The 24167-nt window shown below is 37.9% G+C and overlaps 1 protein-coding gene across 1 annotated transcript in view; it reads right to left on the bottom strand.

Annotated features, from left to right (window-relative positions):
- The window catches only part of P3H2 (prolyl 3-hydroxylase 2), a 183045-nt gene that overhangs the window by 18733 nt on the left and 140145 nt on the right, over positions 1 to 24167 (bottom strand). Inside the window, exons 2-3 of the mRNA XM_011981357.1 lie at positions 2785 to 2937; positions 1281 to 1470 (exon numbers count right to left, since the gene is read on the bottom strand). Coding sequence (XP_011836747.1) covers positions 1281 to 1470; positions 2785 to 2916 — 322 coding nt within the window. The 5' untranslated portion in view covers positions 2917 to 2937. The remainder of the gene's footprint in view (positions 1 to 1280; positions 1471 to 2784; positions 2938 to 24167) is intronic.

The following is a 24167-nucleotide window of genomic DNA, read 5'->3' as shown; positions in this document are numbered from 1 at the left end:
GCATTGGTTATTATTACTACTGATAATTAAGAAGTAAATTACTATGAACAATAATAATTTACAGGCTCTCTTTGAATATGAAAGATATTAACACTTTGCCTACAAAATATTTTGCAATACTTTCTATCTGTGTTTGTAGATCAGCTTGGTTTATTGTATAAATCTGTACTTATAAATCTTAGGTAAAGTTTTTAACTTGTTTTTTATTTTTCTTGTCTTTTGTCATGTTTAGAAGAGCTTTTCTGCTGGGCACGCTGGCTCACGCCTATAATCCCAGTACTTTGGGCGGATCACCTGAGGTCAGGAGTTCAAGACCAGCCTGGCCAATATGGAGAAACTCCATCTCCACAAAAAATACAAAATTAGTCAGGTGTAGTGGTGCATGCCTGTAATCCCAGCTACTCCGGAGGCTGAGGCAGAAGAATTGCTTGAATCCAGCAGGCGGAGGTTGCGGTGAGCCAAGATCACACCTTTGTACTCCAGCCTGGACAACAAGAGCGAAACTCCGTCTCAAAAAAAGAAAAGAAGAGCGTTTCTTCTCCTAATATTATACAAATATTTTCCCTCATTTTCTTCTAACAGTTCTATATTTTACACTTATATTGTTATTACAAATATAACTTATTTTTGTGTAAGGTATACAGGAGAGAACCCACTTTCCCCTCATAAGTGGTTAACTAGCCAATCTCCCAAATTATTCTATAATGTGCATTACCTACTATTTTAAATGCTGCTTTGTAATATATTAAATTCTTATTAAATAACAAAACATTTTAAGTAGTTGAAGACTATACCAAAGTGTTCGCTACTACATTGTTTATAATAATGAACAATTTCAACCTCTTAAATACTCATCAGTAAAGGACTAGTCAATTAAATTCCGATGTGTTTATACAACAGAGCATTACCCAGCCATTAAATACAATAAAACGACTCTATGTACTTACATGAGAAGAAGTCCACAATATATTGTTAAGCATAAAATAAAACAACAAAAGTTGAAAAACAATATATATAGTATTGTCCTATTTTATAAGAAATGAAATAATAACTATAAATAAATACACAAATATTTTACATAAGGACCTGAGAAAGCTTGGGAAGACAGTCACCAAAATTTTAACTACATAAATTTCTCTATAGGAGATAGGCTGGGATAGACACATGAGAGTCTTTTATTTTTACAATATATTCTTCTATTTTGCTGGAATAGTTTTTTATAAATCGCAAGTAGTATTTTTATAATCAAGAAACAAACAAAATGAAAAAGTAAGCTTTACCTGCAATAGCTTCATACAGACCAGTCTTATACCCTAAATACTCATATTCTTCAAATCTCTGAGGCCCCTCACATAGGGTTCGGCATTCTATATCTTCAACGAAATATTCTCTTAGGGCTTGTTCGAAGTGCCTGATAGCCAACTCAAAGTCATCAGCCTCATAATGTTTAACTCCTGCATTGTAACTCTCCTGCAATGAAACAGACAAAACAAAACAAAACAAAAAACAAAACAAACAAACAACCTCTTAGTTTCAGAGAATAGTTTATGCTGACTGAGGATCATTTCGGTAGGTGGGGTACTGACTGCTTGTGCTGAGGAGGGATGAAGAAGAGTTGCACTGGGAGATAAAGAACAGCATGCCTGGCTTCAAATACTTACAAGTGAGAGGGGTCTTACTGAGCAAATAGGCTGCTATGTGATCAGTCAGTTTCGGTTTTTTCCCTTAGCACATGCAAGACTGTATTTTTGAAATCATTTGCCTATAGGTAGGGCCATGTAACAAGTGCAGGACAACAGATGTCGGTGGAAGTGACATCCACTTTTAGGCCTTGCCTGTGTTTTTTTAAAAAAAAATGTTTCCTAAAGTCTTCCCTTATCCTTTTCTGCAGTAATTTTGGAGGCTACATGTTGAGAATGGTGATGTCAAAAATTTTTTAAAAAGGCCAGGCGCGGTGGCTCACGCCTGTAATCCCAGCACTTTGGGAGGCCGAGGCGGGCGGATCACGAGGTCAGGAGATCGAGACCATCCTGGCTAACACAGTGAAACCCCGTCTCTACTAAAGAATACAAAAAATTAGCCGGGTGTAGTGGCAAGCGCCTATAGTCCCAGCTATTCGGGAGGCTGAGGCAGGAGAATGGTGTGAACCCAGGAGGTGGAGGTTGCAGTGAGCCGAGATTGTGCCACTGCACCCCAGCCTGGGTGACAGACCAAGACTCTGTCTCAAAAACAAAAACAAAAATTTAAAAAAAAAAAAAAGGGCTTTCAACATGTGATTTCAAGTAATGTTTAGTGTATACAAAGAATTACACCACTTTTTAAAACCTCAGTTTGAAATGTATAGGTACAATGGGCAAACCACTGGACTGGGAGCTGGAAAATCACAGTATAATCCTGAACAATTTACACTGGCCTCACCTCCTAGGTATAAAATAAAAGTATTGGAAAGGTTCAGAGAAGATTATAGATAATTATATGATGTTCTAGTTTTTATCACATTTTATCAAATTTCTAGGTTAATTTTTATTTTCTCTTAATTTTAAAATTTTTAATTTTTTAGTTTTTTTATTTCAACTTTTAAAATTTTAATTAAAATTTTAAAAAATCATCTCAATTTTTTCAGGCCTGATCATTATATTCTGAGAACTCTGAAAGTCTAAAAATGTTACTAAAATTTGAGAATAAATTTTATGAGATATCCATTCATAGAAATTTGCTTCGACTCAAATGAAACTTAGGAGCACTTAGCTCCCTGTGGTGAGGGCAGGGGTCCACAGAGCTTACCAAGTGCAGTTTGGCTTCTCTGTCTACCAGTTGCAATGCTTCAACACCAGCTGTTGCTCTGTAATTCTCAATGTTCTGCTGCATTTCCATGTGCTCAGGGTTTGCCACGAAAAATGTGTGAGCTGCTTCCATTGCTTTTTCGAGCTGGTTAAGCTAAAGAGAAAACAAAAAAAGACCAAATGAAGGCAAATATTTCTAAATCACACTCAGAGAAATACAAAGATCAATCCAAAATCTCACAGTTTAAGAACGAAACTAGGAGCCTAAGATTTTTTTTTTTTTATCAGACAGGCAATAAAAGTAAAATAGACAAATGAGATTACATCAAAGTAAAAAACTTCTGCACAGCAAAGAAAGCAATCAACAGGTGAAGATACAACCTACAAAATGCAAGAAAATACTTGTAAACTATATATTCATATCCAAAAGGGGTTAATACCTAGGATATATAAGATATATAAAAAGCTCAAAAAACTCAATAGCAGGAAAAAAAAGGTTAAAAAATGGGTAAAAGATCTGAAATTACATGTCTCAGAAGAAGATATACAATTGGCCGACAGGTGTGTGAAAAAATGCTCCACGTCACTAATCACCAGGGAAATGCAAGTCAAACCCACAATGAAATACAACTTCATTCCACTTAGAATGGTTATTAACAAAAAGATAAAAGATAACAAGCGTTGACAAGGAAGTGGAGAAACGGGCACCCTTATACATTGTTGGTAGAAATGTAAACTAGTAAGACCATTATGGAAAACAGTATGGAGTTTCCTCAAAAAATTAAAAATAGAACTACCATATGATCCAGCAATCTCACTGCTGGGTATATATTTCCAAAGGAAATGAAGTCAGTATGTCGAAGCTATATCTGTACTCCCATGTTTACTGTAGCACTATTCACAATAGCCAGGACATGAAATCAACCTAAGTGCCCATCAGCAGATGAATGGATAAAGAAAATGTGGTACATATACACAATGAAATATTATTCAGCCATAACAAATAATGAAACCCCATCATTTGCAACAACATGGATCAACCTGGAGGATATTATGTTAAGTGAAATACGCCAGACACAGAAGGACAAATACCACATGATCTCACTCTTACATGGAATCAGAAACAGTTGATCTCATAGAAGTAGAGAGTAGAATGGTGACTGCCAGAGAGAAACATAAGAAAGGGAGAGACAGGAAGAGGTTGGTCAAAGAGTACAAAGTTACAGTGAAAGAAGAGGAAAAATTTCTGGTGTTCTGTTGCACAGTAGGATAACAAGAGTTAACAATTTTGTATTATATATTTCAGAATAGCCAGAAGAAAGCATTTTTAATGATGTCACCAAAATAAATGGTAAATGTTTTAGGCAACAGATTTGTTGATTACCCAGATTTAATCATCATATAATGAATACACATATGGAAACAACACCTGTACACATAATTATGTATACTTATGCGTCAATTAAAATAAGACAAAACTTTCCAAAAAATCAAAAGGATAAATTATTCCAATGCATGAAGATGCTAAGAACAGCACATAATGCTCTACCACACAGCTTTGAGATATTTTATTCCAAACTTACAACTTTGATTCTCATTAATATTTGATTCTCATTAATAAAAAATAATTTTGAACCACCACTACACAGACACTGCCAACTGTCTCCTAAACCACTTAATACAGTGATCTCCATGTAACAAGCAATGATCCATTTTTTTTAATGGAATTAATTTACCCATTTTAACACATTTTTTAAAATTATTTTTAAGACAGAGTCTCTCTCTGTTGCCAGGCTGGAATGCAATAGCACGATCTTGGCTCACTGCAATCTCTGCCTCCAGGGTTCAAGCGATTCTCCTGCCTCAGCCTCCTGAGTAGCTGGGACTACAGGCGCCCGCCACCATGCCCAGCTAATTTTTGTATTTTTAGTAGAGATGAGGTTTCACCGTGTTGGCCAGGATGGTCTCGATCTCCTGACCTCGTGATCCACCCATTTCACATGTTTACATATGCTTTAGTCGTGGAGAATTTCAATAGACAGATACATTTACCTCACATCAGAAAAATAAAAATTCACATTAGTTATCTTTTTCATGGTGGAATCTAAACTATGTTCAATTCATTTTAAAGTGTGAAGAAATGAAAACTAATTGTTATTGAGCAATATAAAATTACAGAACGGCATGTAAGATTCAGCTGCGTCTGCTTTTGACAATTTTGCCCTCAATTATTAAAAAATAGAAGTAGTAGACTCACAAGTGCCCAGTCCCTGCAGTCTTGTGAAATATAAAGACTCCTAACACAAAAACATAAACTGCCCTGTTTTAAGACCTGACATCCTTACCTTCATCCCATAATAGTAAAGCCTTCCCTTTTTAAAAGTGATTTGCATATTCTTAGCTACTGACTTTGCTTCCATTAAATCTTGCCTGAAATGAGCTCTTCCCGCCACTTTTACTTTTGTCCTCAATTCTGTGCACCCAGAATTAATTTGACTGTCAAAATCACTAATTTCGGACTTCACCTTTCTCAACTTTAATTTTCTCAATCTCTTACATATCAATACAGATAAATATGAATTGTATGCATCTACATAGTAATAACTATATAGGTATAAAGAATGGGTTCAAAATTGTGTGTGGGTTTGCATTTATTGGCCAAGTGAACCTGGAAAAAGTTGTTTAAACATTGGTGCTTTAATTTTCCCTAAAGAAAAAATGCTCAAAAGAACTACATACCGTCACTTACTATGGAGAATTTTGGAAGGATTCAATTGTGAAATATGTATGAATGTGTTCAGCAGTCACTAGAGCACTAGAAAAAAATAAATAATAGCATACAATATATAAATGATCTGTTTCAAGGATGTGAATATGTTCCTATTAACAAAGAGTAGAGTTTATAGCTCCCATGAACACATCATTTAAGAGGATAGAGTAGGTACTTTTGGTGAAAACTTTCTCTGGGTAACAGCCAATCCACAAATTATGAGTAAAACAGGTTAGATTCTACAGCACTAGACGTTAAAGTTAATGGAATACAAATAAATATTTATGTTCTTAATTTTCCTACTTTTATGCTTTGGCTCAGGATATTCCACTGACTTAGAGAACCTTTGTCCCTCTGTCTTTTCTTACTGAAATACGTCATGTCCTATAAGGCCAAGCTTAAATCCTACCTTCTCTAAGAGACCCTTTCCCATCCCTGTAGCCATAGTTAGGCACCACATGCAATCTCAACCCTGTTCCTCTATTGGTGCTTACCATTCTGTACTGTATATATTTATCAGTATATTTGCTTCTCCCATTAGAGCTTTCTGTGGATATGGATCATATGGTATATTAATCTTTTTATTTTCTACCTACTTTACATGTAGAGTATATCTACGATATGTCTTAGAAAAGAGAAAAAACTGGTAAGAAGTAAATCTTGTATACATAAGCTAAAAGGTATATTACATGTGAGTATGCTTCATAAATTATGAGGCAGTGGTCCCCAACCTTTTTGGCACCAGGGTCCAGTTTCATGGAAGACAATTTTTCCATGGATGGGGTACGGGGATAGTTTCAAGATTAAACTGTTCCACCTAAGATCATCACGCAAGATTCTCACAAGGAGCACACAACCTAGATCCCTCACATGCACACTTCACAATAGGGTTGGCGCCTCTGTGAGAACCTAAGACCTCCACTGTTCTGACAGGAAGCAGAGCTCGGGTGGTAAGGTTCATGTTCTGCTGTGCAGCCCCGTTCCTAATAGGACTGGTACTGATCCAGGGCGCAGGGGTTCGGACCTCCGCTATGAGATACTAAAAGTTTGTACATTTAATAAAAACCTCTCTGAAATCATCACTCATATTGACAGCTTCCAATGTGGTTATCACAATGAATGTGATTCAGTAGCTCTTGAAAACAGTCAATGTCAACAAACTGGGTCCTTTTCTCAAATTTGACGTTTTGCTTATTTGGTGCTTTCCTCCTTTATAATCCAGAATTGAAGATACTACAATCTATAAAAAAGATTCCATGACTTAAGGCTGAACCATAAAACTTCATGAACTGGCCCTGGCTTTTAAACTATTGTGAATCAGTTTAGGAAACTAGAATTTGCTGCCAGGGTCTATAAAATAAACCACTGTTTTAACTGGAAGCTTGATATCTCTGTCTTCCATTTTATAAATTAAATACACACATCCAAAGTGGTAAGAAAAGTCCACATAAACATGTGCATGCTACATATAATGTCATATGATTGGATGGCGGTCATTACAAGGCTTTGTCAGTGCTAGGTTTCAGCTAAGGAAGGACCTACCCACTCCTCCAATGAAACAAACCAACAGCACACTACATTTAAAGGCTTCAGACTGGACTTCCTTTAAGACCTAATTAAAACAAACCACAGGAGCGAGTAACTCTGATATGGGGGTAACTCTATGCATTAGAAAAATAAATTGTGACATAAAGAACAATGGAGGAAAGGGGAATAATCTGACATGAAGATGGTATTGACTTTTAGAGGAGGCCACTGAGATGTCAGAAATACTGGTAAAAATGCCTGCAAGAAGGCTCGGGCCATTTCCTCTCAAGCTGTGAAGAACGAAGGCAAGCATTTTCTCTTGCCAGCCCAGAAGCATGACTATGCGGTAGTCACGCTGCATGGAAAAAGAAATGAACATTGACTAAATCAACAGCCTGCTGACATTCAGAAGTTACACTGTTCTTGAACCTGTGTGTAAATGAGGCTCCTCTGACAGAGAAAGAGTTTTCCATAGCTAGTAATAAAGGAGGGATTGCTAAAGCACGCATTGACTATGCAAAAATCACCAGTAGCCATCCATTGACCAGAAAAGAGGTTTCAGACACTCCACTCCACGACATTCAAGAACTCTGGGATTTGGCTCTGGTTTTCCTAGCATCACTTCTTCCTCTCTGCCATTATACCAACTCTTTCCAGAGAAACTGAACTTCTGTAAGTTTTATAACTTACCACCTGTCTATTCAAGAACACACACATAGGTCCAATTCTCCAGCCATGCCCCAATTCATTAGTTCACCCATTTACTTATTCAGCAAATATTTATTTTGCACCAACTCCGTATCAGACACTAAAGAGAATACCTACGTGGTCAAGACAGACAAAGGCCCTGCTTTCTATAAAAAATGTTGACATTCTCATAGAAGGGGATACATCCCAAGTCAATACATAAGTAATGAAAGTAACTTCAGATTGTATTAAGTGCTATGAAGAAACAATGAACAAAGTTGTGAGCACTGGCTGGGACTGGGCTGGAAGGAGAACCCCTTTAGATTCATTCATCAAAGAAGATCTCTCTGCAATGTAATTTCTGAGCTGAGACCTCAAAGTTGAGGAGCCAGGCATGAACTGAAGCGGAGGAAAGGCATTCCAGGCCCAAGAGATGTGAAAGGTGAAAGGTGCCTGAAGTGGAAAAAGCCTTGGTGTGCTTTCAAAGCAGAGCAGAGATGAAGGAGGGAAATGTTAAAAGTTAGAGAAGGACAGATCATTTGTGCAGGCTATGGTAGAGTTGAAATGTCATTCTAAGTGCACAAGGAAACAGTATTTTAAGGAGGGCTATAATCAGCTCTGATACACATTTGAAAACGATAATTCAAACTTCTTTGTGGAAAATAGATCTTCCTCGCGGGCAGAAGAGCACTGCAGTAATCAGGTCAGAGATGATGCTTTTAGTTTGCAAAATAATGCAGCATAGCATAAGTCAGTTGTCTGTTTTACTTTCCTTCCGTTCCCTGCGTCCATTCCTTTCTCTTGGTCTCCATTTTGCCCATCCTTGCTATAATAATGTTTCTTAATTCAGAAGGCAAACACATAACACAAAAGGAAACACTTCTAAAATTTCCAAACATTTTGCATGGAAAATGTACAAGTTCCCTATTTTCTGAATTACGACATGTAGCTCAAATAGTTTGAATATGAAATTAAGAACAGCTTGTAAGGCACGTGCAACAAAGAAAAGGAGATAACAATTCTAAAGCACATTAAAACTTCTAAAACAGAATATTTGGCAGCACTTTTTACTCTTTTGAAGGTTTTTTGTACAATCAGAGTAAAACATCAAGCCTAAAATAAGTAATTTCCATTATTCTCAAACATCAACATTTTCAATAAATGAATGAATTCTTTTTCTACTTTTGTTACCCTAACTTTGGGAATTTATCCATTACATTTTAATGAAGTGTTATAGTTTTTGCCTTGGCTTTTTTACCTAGATTTCACAATATAGTAACTTTAGAGATTTTTAACCCCCAAGTGACAATGTAAGCTGACACTGAAGACATCCTGTTTCTAAGCCACAGTATAAGTTTTAAGCTCTGGCTAGCAGCATAAGCACAACAGCTAGAGAGAAAGGAAGTCATCAAATTACAGCACGTATATCATACTAAACAAGAAAATTCATCCTTTGATGAACCTGTAAGATGAGTGTGTGTATATACTCGTATGCATATATATGTCACAAGGCACGTTTGTAGACATTTCATTACTTGCTAAAGTCTCCAAATTTACTCGAATTTTTGCCAACTTGGGTTAATTTTTCTTCACAGAACCAAATGAATAAATACATTTCTTACAACATGAACAATATATTAAAAGAATATTCTTAAAATTTACAAAACATTAAATTTTGAAAGAATATTTGGAAGCAGTTTGTTTAACCTACTGAATTAAACTAAATCCTGTAAATTACAGTCTTTAAATGTAAAGAACGGGCTGTTGAATGAGAATTCAATCTTATTTTAGGAAATTCCTAAACAGTTCTAAATAACAGTCAGATTTTTGCAGTAAAATAATAGCCATATAGCAAATAACTTTGCATTTTATTTCACAATTACTGAGGATGTTAATACATTAATATAACTTGTAAAAAGATCCATATTTGAAATTGTTTTCATAATTCAGTTATAAGAAATAATCGTTTGTTTCTCTTGGCGAATTTATAAAATTAATTTTTACATCCATTGAGAGCTACCTAATATATTGTGTTTCCCCTTTTGCCTTGACTACTGGGAAGCTCAGGACTACATTCACTGTATTTACAGTAACTATATTATGTTGGGTTTCTAATGTGTCAAACTAAAGTTGGCATATTTCACTTTTTTATTTGAGTGTTTTCGTTTCCATTTCAAAAATCTAACTATACAAATAGTTGCCTTAGCAAGGAAACTCAGGGACATAGAAAAGATACAACCTATTTAAAATATATACTCCCATGGTAAGGGAAATTTTTATACAGTATATTCCTTTTCTACCTCTCAAGGCAGAACATTTTAAACTTTCTAGCTTTGAAGACATGTTAATTCACGAGTTAGGTGGCCATGCTAATGTAGAAAATGAACTTATCTTTGCATTTATGGAATGTTACTGTAAAATATAGTCATAGTTATAAATATTTATAGTTTTCAAAATGCAATTTGATACGGATTAAATGGAAAATGACATTTCTAAAGAGTACCATTTCCTCCGTGGAGTATATTGGAAAGGAAGAATCTGCTTTCTTCAAGTGCTTTCTTTTGCCAAACTGCTTCTGCTCTTTACCTCAATTACTTATGGTCCCAATTCTGATTAATAGATTCCTGCTCTTTCTAAACACTCTAGTGAAGTTTTAATCTGATGTTTACATTTTAATGTTAAGCACTGATGGTGAATAGCCACAGCGAAATGAGGATACTCTTAGGAGCTCAGTGAAACAACAGATTCCATCAGCTTTCTAGAAAATTTCTTATCTAAATAGAAACCATCTTTCTGGGTAAGGAAAACATTAAAGTGAAGAAACAGAACTTTTAAACATACTATTTCTGAGTAGAGACTATTTAAAATGAAATGCCCTTTATGTTAAAAACAAACAAACAAGCAAACAAAAAACCAACTATCAAGTACTAGCCAAAAATAAGTGTGTGCTTTTAATTGGACAGAATCGCACAAGTCATCTGTGTATTGTCTAACTTCCTACCAAGGCAACAGCCAAAACTTGAATGGCTGCTGGGTAAGAAGGAGAGCACATTATCGTAGTGATGGAATGTAGACAAGTCATCTCTGCCTCGGGTCGAAGTTAGTGTGCATGGATTATTGGTACGTTGCTGTTGTTTTTGGTTCTAAATGCTAGGACACGGTAAGACTGAATAACTGGGCAGGGATCTTAACCTCTGCAGTGTTTGTCCAACACTCTCCCTTGAGGTGTCAGATGATGACTAATGGTTACCGAAAAGCAGTGTGGGCCAAGACCTTGCTGACATTTGCTTCCTGCTACTGTTTTTGGAATCAGCTTTAATCTTTTTCAAAGTTTATTCTGAAGGTAGTCATCATTAATTTCATACTCTAGTTTTGCCAGCATCCCATGACTATTGTAGTAGTCATTACCTTAACATCCAAAGAATCTAGTTCATGTCAGATTTTGAAAAATAAATAAATAGAAATCCAATGTCTCTCTATGTGAACACAGAACTCTACTCCTCTTACACACGACCCTGCCAGTGTCTATGTGAACACAGAACTCTACTCCTCTTACACACGACCCTGCCACTGTCTCTCTGTGAACACAGAACTCTACTCCTCTTACACACGACCCTGCCACTGTCTCTCTGTGAACACAGAACTCTACTCCTCTTACACACGACCCTGCCACTGTCTATGTGAACACAGAACTCTACTCCTCTTACACACGACCCTGCCACTGTCTATGTGAACACAGAACTCTACTCCTCTTACATGCGACCCTGCCACTGTCTATGTGAACACAGAACTCTACTCCTCTTACACACGACCCTGCCAGTGTCTATGTGAACACAGAACTCTACTCCTCTTACACACGACCCTGCCAGTGTCTATGTGTCAACACAGAACTCTACTCCTCTTACACACGACCCTGCCAGTGTCTCTGTGAACACAGAACTCTACTCCTCTTATACATGACCCAGCCAGTGTCTATGTGAACACAGAACTCTACTCCTCTAACACAGGACCCCTGTACTGCTGAGCACAATCTAACTTGTGAGGTTGCCAATAATTAAAATTGCATTTGTCATACAGTTTGTATGTTTTATACAGTTCGCAAAGCATTTTACAATATTAGTAATAAAAATAAGAGAAATAAAACTGGCCATTTATTGAGTGTCTGCCCAAGAGAACAGTTTCAAAAAGCTAGGGGAGCCGTTACCTCCACTTCAGGACCAGTGCAGAAAGTGGCTGATAATTATTGACAAGTGTATATTACGATACAAACAATAATTTATAGCATCAAGTCAAAACTTGTCCAGGGACAGAGTTCGCCTTAAAGAACTTTAGGGTACAAAAACAAATTTTGTTGTGATAACACCTGACTCATATTTTTCCTGGTTTTCATTATAATAAAGGGAGAAAAATATTGTCTTTCCTTAGTGACTCAATTAAAAAAAAAAGTTTTAGCGGGCCATCAAGTTACTAGAGCCAAAAGCCAGCTTCCTAATTGTTCACTATCAGTTATGTCTCTGCAACCATTAGCAGCCAGATCACATTTTTTCCTCAAACTATATGTCACAATCTTTTGAATTTGTCAATTACGATAGCAAAATGGCAATTAACTATGGGTTTCTGTTTCTAAGATACCTTCTTGAAAATCAGCAGTGAAATAGCTTAATGCAGGCCGGGGAATGATTTTTCTGGTCTTGAGAATATGAAAAAAAAATTTCAAAAGTTTGTGGGTTTGTCTGCAACATGGTTTTGTGAAACGGCAAAGCATCAGACATAAAATGCTTGTCATAAGCAACTGTGAATCAAAGTATGGGTTTATTTAGTGCTTCTCCTATAAGTCCACATGTTTCCTGAGTAGATTGCATGGGGGCATATAGATCAGGGAGAAGAAGTAATCATTTGGGCCCTGGCCTGTTGAAAATTGTAACTAGGGTAACACTGAAAATAGCTTGGCCATTTTGATGATTTGAGGAGGGTTTTCGGGTTTAGTGAATGTACAGATAAATTCTGTCATTACAATTTCCAACACGCTTGGTCTCCCTTCCATTTTGTGTTTATGAAACAAACTTAACATTCCACTCAAATCACTTTACTGTGAGCAATGCAAGAAAAGCAAACAAGCAAATCAAAAGCCTTTCCACTTGTACCTTTTTGGTATAAACATGCCACGTTCTTCTGTGAAATCTAAACTCTTGTTTTTATAGGAGTGGGAAGATTTACTTCAAAAATTATTTCCAAACACTCATTTCACCTCATGCAAAGGAATGCATCGTGGCTGCAAGCCAAGGGGAATTTTATTCCAAAGACCCCTCCTGGAGGAATCTTTAAGAAGAGACTAAGGTCTCTGCAGGTATGTAACCCATCAAGCTCACTAATGGGTACTCCTAACCTGACAGGCCACATGCTCTTACTAAAGAGGTGGTTTTGACGATAGAGTTCTTTCATTTCAATGTTCCATAAATTCCTCTGGCATCACACCTGCACTTTTATAAGTATCCAGCCACAGCAGAAACCTTCAGGCTGTACAGTATATGAAATATCCTTGCCATATATACGGGTTAAACATAAACTCAAACATTTTCTTTGTACCTCAGCCAAGAAACTATATTACAAAGAAAGTTCTAGTCCATGTAAATTCTAGAGAAAGCTGAAATTTGGGAGAGATCTACTTACTGACTAAACATATCTGGTTGCATCACTTCTGTTATTTTTGTGGCTCTTGCACTGATCTTATAAATATTAACTGCAATTAACTATAGAAGACTAGGGCTGGATAGACTATCTACATCATATAGTCCCACCGTTTCATTTTACAGGTGGATAAAGGACCTGCCTATAATATTAACAGGAAAAGTATAATTAGAAGCTACCTCTTTGATTAAAATAAACATTCACAAATATACACTTGGGATTTTAGTCACCACGATTTCCAAGTAGAGGTGAGTTTTGCATGTCTTGTTTATGTAACAGGTTTGCTGGTCACTTCAGGCATAGAAAGAACTGTGATAGATGACAAGTGTCTGAGGATACAAAATAAATGTGACAGGATCCTAATCTTTTATTAAATATAGCCCAGTTAGGACAAGAAGACATACACGGACTATTAATATCAAGATCTGGGAATTGGCCGGGCATGGTGGCTTATGCCTGTAATCCCAGCACTTTGGGAGGCCAACGCGGGTGGATCATGAGGTCAGGAGTTCAAGACCAGCCTGGCCAACATGGTGAAACCCTATCTCTACTAAAAATAGAAAAATTAGCCAGGTGTGGGGGCGCATGCCTGTAATCCCAGCTACTTGTGAGGCTGAGGCAGGACAATCGCGTGAACCCGGGAGGCAGAGGTTACAGTGAGGCGAGACCGTGCCACTGCACTTCAGCCTGGCAACAGAGTGAGACTCTGTCTCAAAAAAAAAAAAAAAAAAAGGAACTGGGAATTTACAAGCTTTCAGGGCAGAATGGGTGGGTGGCAGGCAACACAATGCTGTCAAAATTGGGAGACATGTGAAATACAGTAATCTGGAAGGTTCAGGAAAGGCCTCACTGAGAAAGTAGGACTGAGGGTCTTAACAAACAGAAAACATGTGGATGTCCTAGCTGCAGAATAGCATCATAATGGTACAGTAGAAATGTCTCAGATGTATTTATAAGATAGTGTTTTGGATAACCTGGCTCATGTGGAAGGTTTCGATTCCAGAGTAATGGGAAACAAGGTAGAACAGGACTGGATTATGGGGATCTTTGATTCTAAGCTGAGTTGTTTTGATTTTTATTCCTGGAAAAGGGGAAACAGATAGATATATCTATGTATTATCTATATGTGAATGTTTGTGAATGTAGTCATGAAAATATATCTCTCTCATTCCAAAAAGGACTGTGAAAAATAAAAACTAACATATGTGAAGTAAAACTTCACTTATTGGCAGGAAGAACTTCCTCATTGGCAGGGAGAAGAGTGTAAGACTGGAGGCCTATGATAAACTTGATAATATCATTTTAGTTGTGGAAACATTAGCCTAGTTGTTGTAGGACAAACTGGGAGTAAAGGGATACTGAAGAAGAGGCAACATTTTGGGGAAACCATTGTATTTCTCTTTCTCACATAACAGAGAAGAAGTAAGTTGGTCAAACGGAAATGCAAAGTTAAAGGCATACTTAAAATTTCAAAACTAGTTAACTTGGAATATGGTGGTAATAGCAATGGAAACAGTATTCTTTAGGTGGCTGCAAATTTTGGTTGTGGGTTGGAGAAATTTTTCTTTTCACTTTGAGCTAGTTTGTGTTTGATATAATGAAAAGGTGTCCAAATAAGTACATCTTCTTAGCAGTCAAGAACCTTGATAAGAGATCTGATATCAAGCAAAGTCTTCACTTGAGAAAAGCTTGAGGTCTTTTCCCAGAGAGAAAGCCAGAGAAGAGTTTCCTAAATGAAGGAGCAATCCGTTATTATAAATAAGTTAGAGCAACCAAGAAGGACAGAAAAAAAAAAAAAAAAAGTTTATTTTGATGTTTAGTCAGCCCTTATCTTGCCAAGAAATGTATTGCCCTAGATGTTCATAAGACTTATAAAAATGCTTTTATAATTAACAAAGTGTAAGAGGAACTGTAGTAAGAGTTAAACATATTTCTTTAGGATACAGCGTTCAGATTTTTTTTTTTTAATGTACTACTGTAACAGTTAATCTCTGTAAATGGGACATTGTATTTCACACTTTTCAATGTATTTCACATTTTTCAAACTCTTTCAACCAAAAACCTTCCAGTCTGTTTCAGAGTGGCTCAAAAAACCAATCAGCTGTCTGCTATTTGTTGACATATATATAATGTGTGTGTGTATATATATATATATAGTAAACTTCAGTAACGTTGATGAAAGAATGACTTTATTATAAAATAATGACCTAAGTGATCCCAGAATCCCGAATGCAGACATTGAAATAGCTCTTCACCTGCTGTGACATCTGCTTCCCTAATATACTTACATGAATAAGATAAGTATAGAGTGAAAAGTGTTCTTCTCAGGGTCACGTGGGTTCTGACAGACGAGCTAAAATCTGGTCTTCTAATTCCAAAGTTAATAATGTTTTTAGTGTAGTCCACTGTGCCTGAGACTAAGTGGACAATCTTCCTTCTTCAGCAGGAAAGTTAAGAGTCTACCATTTTTAATAAGTGCATATAAAAAAGTCAGACCCAAAATGCACCTCTCCAAAAGTTGGTGGCAGACATCACTTCCTCCACGCCACTCAGAATAACGCAAATTAAAGTTGCAAAGCGACTGCTAATAAGTATAGAAGAGTACTAGAGGATTGGGGTTTAAATGAAGAGACTGCCTTGAATTGAACCACAGCCTAGAAAAATCATATCAAATAGACTGTGAAATTATATTCGGTGGTTAAAAAAACTGAGGGTTTCTGATTTCAATTTTGTGTATATGTGGGTTTACATTGGCTCCCTTCCCCCTTGAAATGTTATAGTGTGGCAGAGTGTAGCAGCTGCATGTTTGGTCTGTGCTAAGAAAAGACTCCCACTGTGCACTTCCACATATGGAGTCCTGCTTTGTCTGCAGAGAGGACTACAAGCTTTCTATTCCTAGAGGTTCTGAAGCTCAGGCTGCTGTACTTCATCTTCCCATTCCACCCGAGCAACATTTAATGAGGGACCTGTGCTGGGCATTGGGTAGGTGGAAACCGTGGGGAGAAATCCGAGATAATTCCTGCGTTTCAGTCGTGAATCTGGGGGATGGGGTGGGAAATCAGGCAAATACCTATAATTCGGTGTTAAGCAAGGGCCCTTAAGGGAAGTAAAAAGAAATCTGTACGTATTCAAAGTAGGAGAAAGAACTTCTGAATAGATGGATCTGGAAAGTCTTCATGGGGATCTTACTACAGATATGGCATCTGTAACAGCCCCTGATGGACAGATGAGATTTCAACAGGCAGAGGTGCTGGGAAGGGCATTTCACCACGAGTAAGACACAGAGGAAAAGCGTCATCTATAGTTGAGAGTTAGTTTATTGGGAGTACCGGTGTTGGGAGCGGGGTTTGAAAGAGCAGAGAATACTAACATGGTAGTCTGATGCCAAAGTGGGGAGGGGTTTGAAAATTAAGCACGTATTCGGTTTTATTTTGGGGAGCACATGAACATTGTAAAGCAATTGAGTGATTTGTAGCTCTTAAAATTTCCTTCCAGAAACATCTCCATCTGAGAGAAGAGAAAGTCTAGGTTGCTAGTTTGTTCCAGTAGCATAGGATGGTCTATGAGAGAGCTGGATCAGATCAATCTTACTGAGCAATACGTGCCAGTATACCCTACTCCTTCCAACCGGGTCTCCACCTGGCCCTGAGTGCTGAGTGTTATGGAATCAACCTGCATACTCACACTCTACAATTCAGTTGGTAGGGCATCCCAATAAGGTACTACACTTCCACATTTCATATTTCTGGAAGACTCACTTTCTGTTCATTTAAAACGTTTCCTATTTTGAAGACTCCATAGCAAGCCCAATTTTAAGCCAGAGAGAAATTTTAGCCAAGTCATGAAAATGAATATAGCCTTCCATCTGAGAGTTGCCATTTCTACTCTTTCTACCCAGAAAAACATGTGGTTTTATTATGAAATAATATAAGCAGTTTTTGTTCTTTTTTATTTGGAAACACTCCCATGAGGCACTAGAGGAAATCTCATTTGCCTCTACTTGGAGACAGTGAGGCAGAGAGATTCTGTTCCACTTTCACTAATCGTTGCTCCTTGCCCCATGTGAGCAAAGGAAGTACTGTGGGAAAGGCTTGAAACTTACCAAATGTGTGTGTCTAGGAGCTGAGGATGCGGAGACCCTATAAAAATAAAAGGAAGATGACTAGGAGCCTAAGTCCCACCCTTCCAACTTCCAGCTTTAATGTAAAAAGAAGCTAATAGCAAATGCCTGGATGCAGTTTGCATATTCTCAAAGAGAAGACGGTGAGAATATGTGTATATGCCTAAAATGCCTGGACGCAATTTGCATATTCTCAAAGAGAAGATAGTGAGTGTATGCGTGTATGCCTAAAATGCACAAGAGTATTCTACCATTTAATTTACAAAGAATGTTAATATAAATAATCTTAAGTCATCATCATGTGTAGACTGGGCAGATATTAATATCCCAATTTTGCAAATGAGAAGAATGAAGTTCAGAGAGGTCAAGTAATAATAGTTGCTACTATTATTAAACAGGTAATACGCCAGAGACCTGAAATAAATGTATTACATATTACCATGTGTTTTGCACTAAATGGTGTCTCCCAAAATTCTGACGTACTAACAACCAGTATTTTAGAATATGACTGTATTTGGAGATGAAACCTCTAAAGAAGAAACTGAGTTAAAATGAGGCCATAAGGCTGGGCCCTAATCCAATCTGTCTGGTGGTTTTTTGGTTTGTTGTTTGTTTGTTTGTTTTTGAGAAGAGGCGATTAGGACACAGAGAGAGACACCAGGGGAACGAGTACACACAGAGGAAACACTGCATAAACACATAGTAAGAGGGCAGCAATCTGCAAGCCACGGAGAGAGGCTGCAGGAAAAAACAAACCTGACTCCTTGACTTTGGGCTTCTGGCCTCCAGAACAGTCGAAGATCAATGTCTGCTGTTTAACTTACCCAGTCTGTAGTTTTTGTGATGGCTGTCCTGGCAAACTAATATACGCTGAAAATAATGAGTTTAGCATCAATAACTTCATTTACAATTAAGAAATTTAAAAATAATAAGTAATGTAATGTGACTTTAAACTCATTTCTGTCTTTTTTTTTTTGAGACCGAGTCTTGCTCTGTCACCCAGGCTGGAGTGCAGTGGCCGGATCTCGGCTCACTGCAAGCTCCGCCTCCCGGGTTCAGGCCATTCTCCTGCCTCAGCCTCCCGAGTAGCTGGGACTACAGGCGCCCGCCACCAAGCCCGGCTAGTTTTTTGTATTTTTTTAGTAGAGACGGGGTTTCACCGTGTTAGCCAGGATGGTCTCGATCTCCTGACCTCGTGATCCACCCGCCTCAGCCTCCCAAAGTGCTGGGATTACAGGGGTGAGCCACCGCACCCGGCCTCATTTCTGTCTTACACCAGAAATCAGACCACAAAGCTCTATGACATCCTCCCAGCATGATCAATGACAATGCTAGCAACTAAAGTATCCTAACTTTTAATGCAGTGTTCTTTCTACAAAGGTATCAGAAAGTGACCTTGTTAGACTCATTATGACATTAAAACAGAATGGGAAACAAAGTTAAGAAAAAAATATAGTTCCTTGGGAGGCCGAAGCAGGAGGATCACGAGGTCAAGAGATCGAGACCATCCTGACCAACATGGTGAAACCCCGTCTCTACTAAAAACACAAAAAGTTAGCCGGGCGTGGTGGCACGAGCCAGTAGTCCCAGCTACTCAGGAGGCTGAGAGGAGAATTGCTTAAACCTGGGAGGCGGAGGTTGCAGTGAGCCGAGATTGCACCACTGCACTCCAGCCTAGCGACAGAGCGAGACTCCGTCTCAAAAAAAAAAAAAAAAAAGAGTTCCATCAAAAATGAAAATGTTTGATTTTTCTTTATACTTTCTCGGAATAAGACTAAAAAATTCAAGGTAAATTATTTTTGTAGTCATTCTGGAGTGATACAGTCGTTTTTATTTATGGTCCTTAAACCTTCCATTTTAGTTTATCCTAACAAATAACTTTGATCAAGACCCTCTTCCTTTAGGCATCTCCATTTATTTTATTTTAAGTAAACAGTTTTCCTAATGCAGAAAGCTTCCCAAAGGGAAGATACTTTTCTGATATTATTTTGATTAGCTGGTAAAGTTACTGAAAAGTGCTAAAAACTCCAAATACCACAGCATCCAACACAAAGAGCTGCCTGGAGAATGTCATCTTAATTTTGTGAAGCAGATTTTTTAAGACTCCAGATAAACGATGGTCTGATTAAATTCAAAGCAAAATTTCTAACAGGCATAGATTAACTTACAACACAATCATATGGTAGAATATTATATGCCCACTGAGAATAATTAGAATGCAAACATGCTCATGATATTCTCTCGAATGAAAAAAGCAGATTGTATGACAGTCTGTATAATGATTCTACTCATGTAATATAAATTCATTAGAAAAATTTTATACACCAAATGTTAATAGTCATAGTATCCACGTGGAGAAATGAGACTTAATAATTGACTACTTTTAATTTTTTTCTTGTTCTCTAATTTTAAAAACAAGCATATGTATATGAAGAAACAGGAATGGAAGTAGAATGAGAAAGTAAGCAAAAGTAGAGCTTAACCATGATTTCCTAAATAAATAAATATTTCAAGCATGAAAGGGCTTCATCTTGAAATTGGGTCAAATTAGGCCACCAGTCAATTTAATTTATATAAGACAAGTGAAATTCTGAAAAGGTGTGTGCTTGTGTGTAGGTAGAGGTGTATGGGGGGGCGGGGGAAGGGAGGGGACATATTTAAATGTACAAAGGAAAACAGCTGTAGGAAATTTTCTTGTGAACTCCTGCTCTCCTTAATCTATTTACCACACTGCAGCCAGAGTGATCTTTCTAAAATGCAAATCTGATCTTATCCCTCTCTGATTTAAAACTTCCAAAGGCTCCCCACTGGTCTAAGGATAAAGTTCAAATTCCTAAACATGACTCACAAGCTCTTGCCTGACTGCTCGTGGTTTACCTGCCCAGACTTAAATCTCATTACTCTCTGCTGTTTTCTAAAATATGGTCCTGATGAATTTTGTCTCAGTTCCACTCAGTCTCCCCTCTGGGTTCGTAGTGTCCCTCTTCTTGGAAAATTCTCCTTCCAAATCTTTGACTGATTATTTCTCACTCATCTGTAGTGGCTTAAACATCATTTCCTCTGCTACGTCTTCCATGAACAACTAAATCCCATAAGATCCCATCCACCTCTGGACTTCCCCTCATGGTGCCTCTCTCATAGTACTGTAATCATCCACTGTTATGTCTGTATTCCCCCCAGTGGCTTTCTGGGGGCAGAGTTCTGAAGACACTGTTTACCAGTGTATAGAAGATTAAGAGATTTTCTAAGTCAAAATAAAAACTCATTTGTATGAAAAACAGAACTAGTTTCTCTCTTTAAACTTGAAAGTCTGCTTAGCTCATAACAAGCTGTGTCTCTGTGTGTCTCTGATAGATTGTTGTATTCCCAGTGACTAACTCTGCTTGGCACACTTTGGGCTCTCAATAAGGGCTGTAAGAAAAGCTGTCCATATGGTTGTTCACTCATCAAACACTGATTGAGAGCCCTGGATGGGCTACTGTGGGCTAGTTACCAACTATGCATGATAGGCACACAGGGCATGGGTGTGCTCTTCAATATATATCAATAGTAATATAATAAGAGATTATAGCATTGGGAGGGCTATAGCAGTAAATAAACATGACAATTACCAGGTGGTGAATCAAGTGCAAAGGAGAATGATGTGAGAACACATAGAAAGGACACCTAACTCAATTTATTTTCCCACCAAGTTTTAAAAATTATGGCAGCTGGTTACAAACTGTAGCAGTTTCCTGATAGCTGTTTTTCAAAAGCAGTTTAAACTGGAACTGGTAAGTTACTCTTAAGAATTCGTTAAAAGTAGAAATAAACAAATGACAGTTGAAGATCTGTTAACAAACTTTGATAAGCTGAAAGGCATTTGCTAAAAAAGGTTACTGGATGATGGATCCATCTGTGGAAGGACAAGTGGATCTGTCTTCCTGCCACATAGGACAGGGCAAGGGTGAGACATGTAAGAAGAGAAAAATAGACAAATAAAAATCTGTAAATTCCAAAGAGAAAACAGATTTTCCTTGTAAATATTTTCCCTTAGGACTTTTAACATCCTTTAGGGAAATGGTGATTTTAACAACCCTGGCTTTGCCTGCTGCTCAGTGTTCAAATATCTTTTCCAGGTCCAGAGAGTAAGCGGAATGGTCCTGACTGCCAAATGCTAATAGCTTGAAAATCCTCCACGAGAGAAGAAAACCAATTAAGATGTAATTAAATCATCACTTCATCATTTCTGCATATGAAATATTACACTGAGATCAAGAATTTGGTGTCAGTAGAGGATCAGTAAATCTTAACTTTGATCTTATTTTTTTTAAATAGGAAAAAAGTAGGTGTTATGTTTTCTTGATATTTTTCCTGAAGAAAATTACTCTCTGGGCATTTGCTGTCTACTAGGGAGAAAAAAAAAAAAACTTTTGGTGGTAAAATATGGACAATAAATAGTTGATTTATGAGAAGTATTTATTGCTTACAGGTGAGGAATTAGGGAATGATTCATGAAGAATGTAACATTTGTGCTGATCATGGAGGAAAAGATGTGGTTTGAATATGAGAAGCAGGGCTCGGCCCAGGCTTGTTAAACTAAAAGATTGAATGAAGGAATGAATAACTATTTCAAGTCTTTGTAAAGTTACGGGATTTCTTGTCATCAAAGTTTCTGTCTCCTGTTTTTATGCAAATAATGACACCCCTTCTGAGAGAAAAGTAGACAGGTGATCCACAGGTATGGCTATGTGAGAAGCATATCATTCAGGAGAGAGAAGTAAAGCTCCACATAAAAGAGCAGACGCTTAGGATCAACCTTGACAGATGGATAGGGTTTGGCAGCTTCAGGTGAAAAGATTATCTTCTAGGTAAACAATCGTAACTGACGAAAGCAGGCTGCCCAAAAAGTGCAGGCTATGTACTGGGAAAGAAGCTCAGTTGGCTGCATCTGAGACTGATGACTGGGGAGAAACGGGTCATTAGGAAAGAGGAGAGATTTCATTCACATCGTGGTTGTATTTGAGTGAACACAGACACCAATCTTGAGCCCACATCTTCTGTGGCTTGAGTCATAATGAAAAGCTGTCTTCTTTGCCGCTCTTCGTGGCCTCGTGGCTTCTCTAATTCCGTAGCCTTAGCATGGAAGCCTCTTTATCATTCTGCTCTGTGTGATTCTTTCCATACTCCCTGGCTGGTGTCTTCAGAGCCACAGAAACTTCCTTACTAGACGTGAGGAAGGAGGGAGACTTGGTAAAAGGGGATGTGTAAGACCGGAAGTCAGCAGAGAGGAATCCTAATTTTGGCTCTGCTGGCAACCTGCCGAGTGACCTTAAGCAAACCATTCAATATCTCTGAATCTGTTACTTCATCTGTAAAATGAAGGGTTGGGCCAGATGATTTTATTTTATTTTATTTTATTTTATTTTATTTTATTTTATTTTATTTTAATGTTTAGAGATAGTCTCACTTTGCCACCGAAGGTGGAGTGCAGTCGCTGTCTCTTATACACATCTAGATGTGTATAAGAGACAGCGTCAATATCTGCCTCCCGGGTTCATGCCATTCTCCCGCCTTGGCCTCCCGAGTAGCTGGGACTACAGGTGTGCACCATCATGCTTGGCTAATTTTTAAAAATTATTTGCTGACACGAAACCTCACTATGTTGCCTAATTTCCTGAGATTACAGGCATGAGCCACTGTATCCAGCCCAGGACACATGATTTTTAAGATGACTTCCAGTTTTCTATGTTTATCTATTTAGTTTCTATAAATTCTAAGAATTAAAGGCTTAAATAGTATAATCTGCTTAATCCACTTTAGAAACTAAATTGCGAAAAATGTAAAGCATGCTTCAGTGTGTAACAAGCCTTACAAAGAGCCCCTTTGGCTCTGTTTACTCACTGCAGAATAACTGATTTCAACCCAGGGTTTTCCCTTCATGCCAACACGAGAGTTCTATGGTAGAAATAGCACTGACCCAGGAGTCTGGCATGAACATTTTTGTCTCCCTCAATCATCTTCTTTCAACCAACCTTGAACTACTCCTCAAGATAAAATACCTCCCCAAGAGTGGGTCCAGCATTTCTGATTCTCCCAAGCTGATATTGGTAGGATATGATTTATCTCAGCATCATTGCACTCACCCTGGAACTGTCGTACAGAGGGCAGAGATTACTTCAATCTTTTGGTTATTCCCTGACCAAGCTAAGGCTGAACCAGTGCCCTTGGAGAGCTGCTTGAGACAAGATCATAATTGCTACACTCTGCCTGGACTGAAGCTCTGCTCAAGGATAGGACTGGAGGTAAGTGGTCCACTGGAAGTACGCAGTTACGGGACATTTGGGTGGAGAAATGTGTGTGCGTGTGCGTGTGCGTGTGCGTGTGCGTGTGTCTGCGTTGGAGGGTGGGGGTGCTTGCATTCTACTTCTTGACTATTTCCCATAAAGTTCAGGCATGAGGGTAGACCTCTATTAAATGTCCTTACTCTTTAGCTTGCTGTTTTGCCTCTTTATTATCTGAGACGGGGTTTCACCGTGTTAGCCAGGATGGTCTCGATCTCCTGACCTCGTGATCCACGAGCCCACATCTTCTGTGGCTTGAGTCACAATGA

Source organism: Mandrillus leucophaeus, unplaced genomic scaffold (assembly GCF_000951045.1).
Source record: "Mandrillus leucophaeus isolate KB7577 unplaced genomic scaffold, Mleu.le_1.0 Scaffold224, whole genome shotgun sequence".
Lineage (NCBI taxonomy): Eukaryota > Metazoa > Chordata > Mammalia > Primates > Cercopithecidae > Mandrillus > Mandrillus leucophaeus.
Note: the sequence above shows the minus strand (reverse complement) of the source record. Positions and strands in the feature narration are given on the sequence as shown.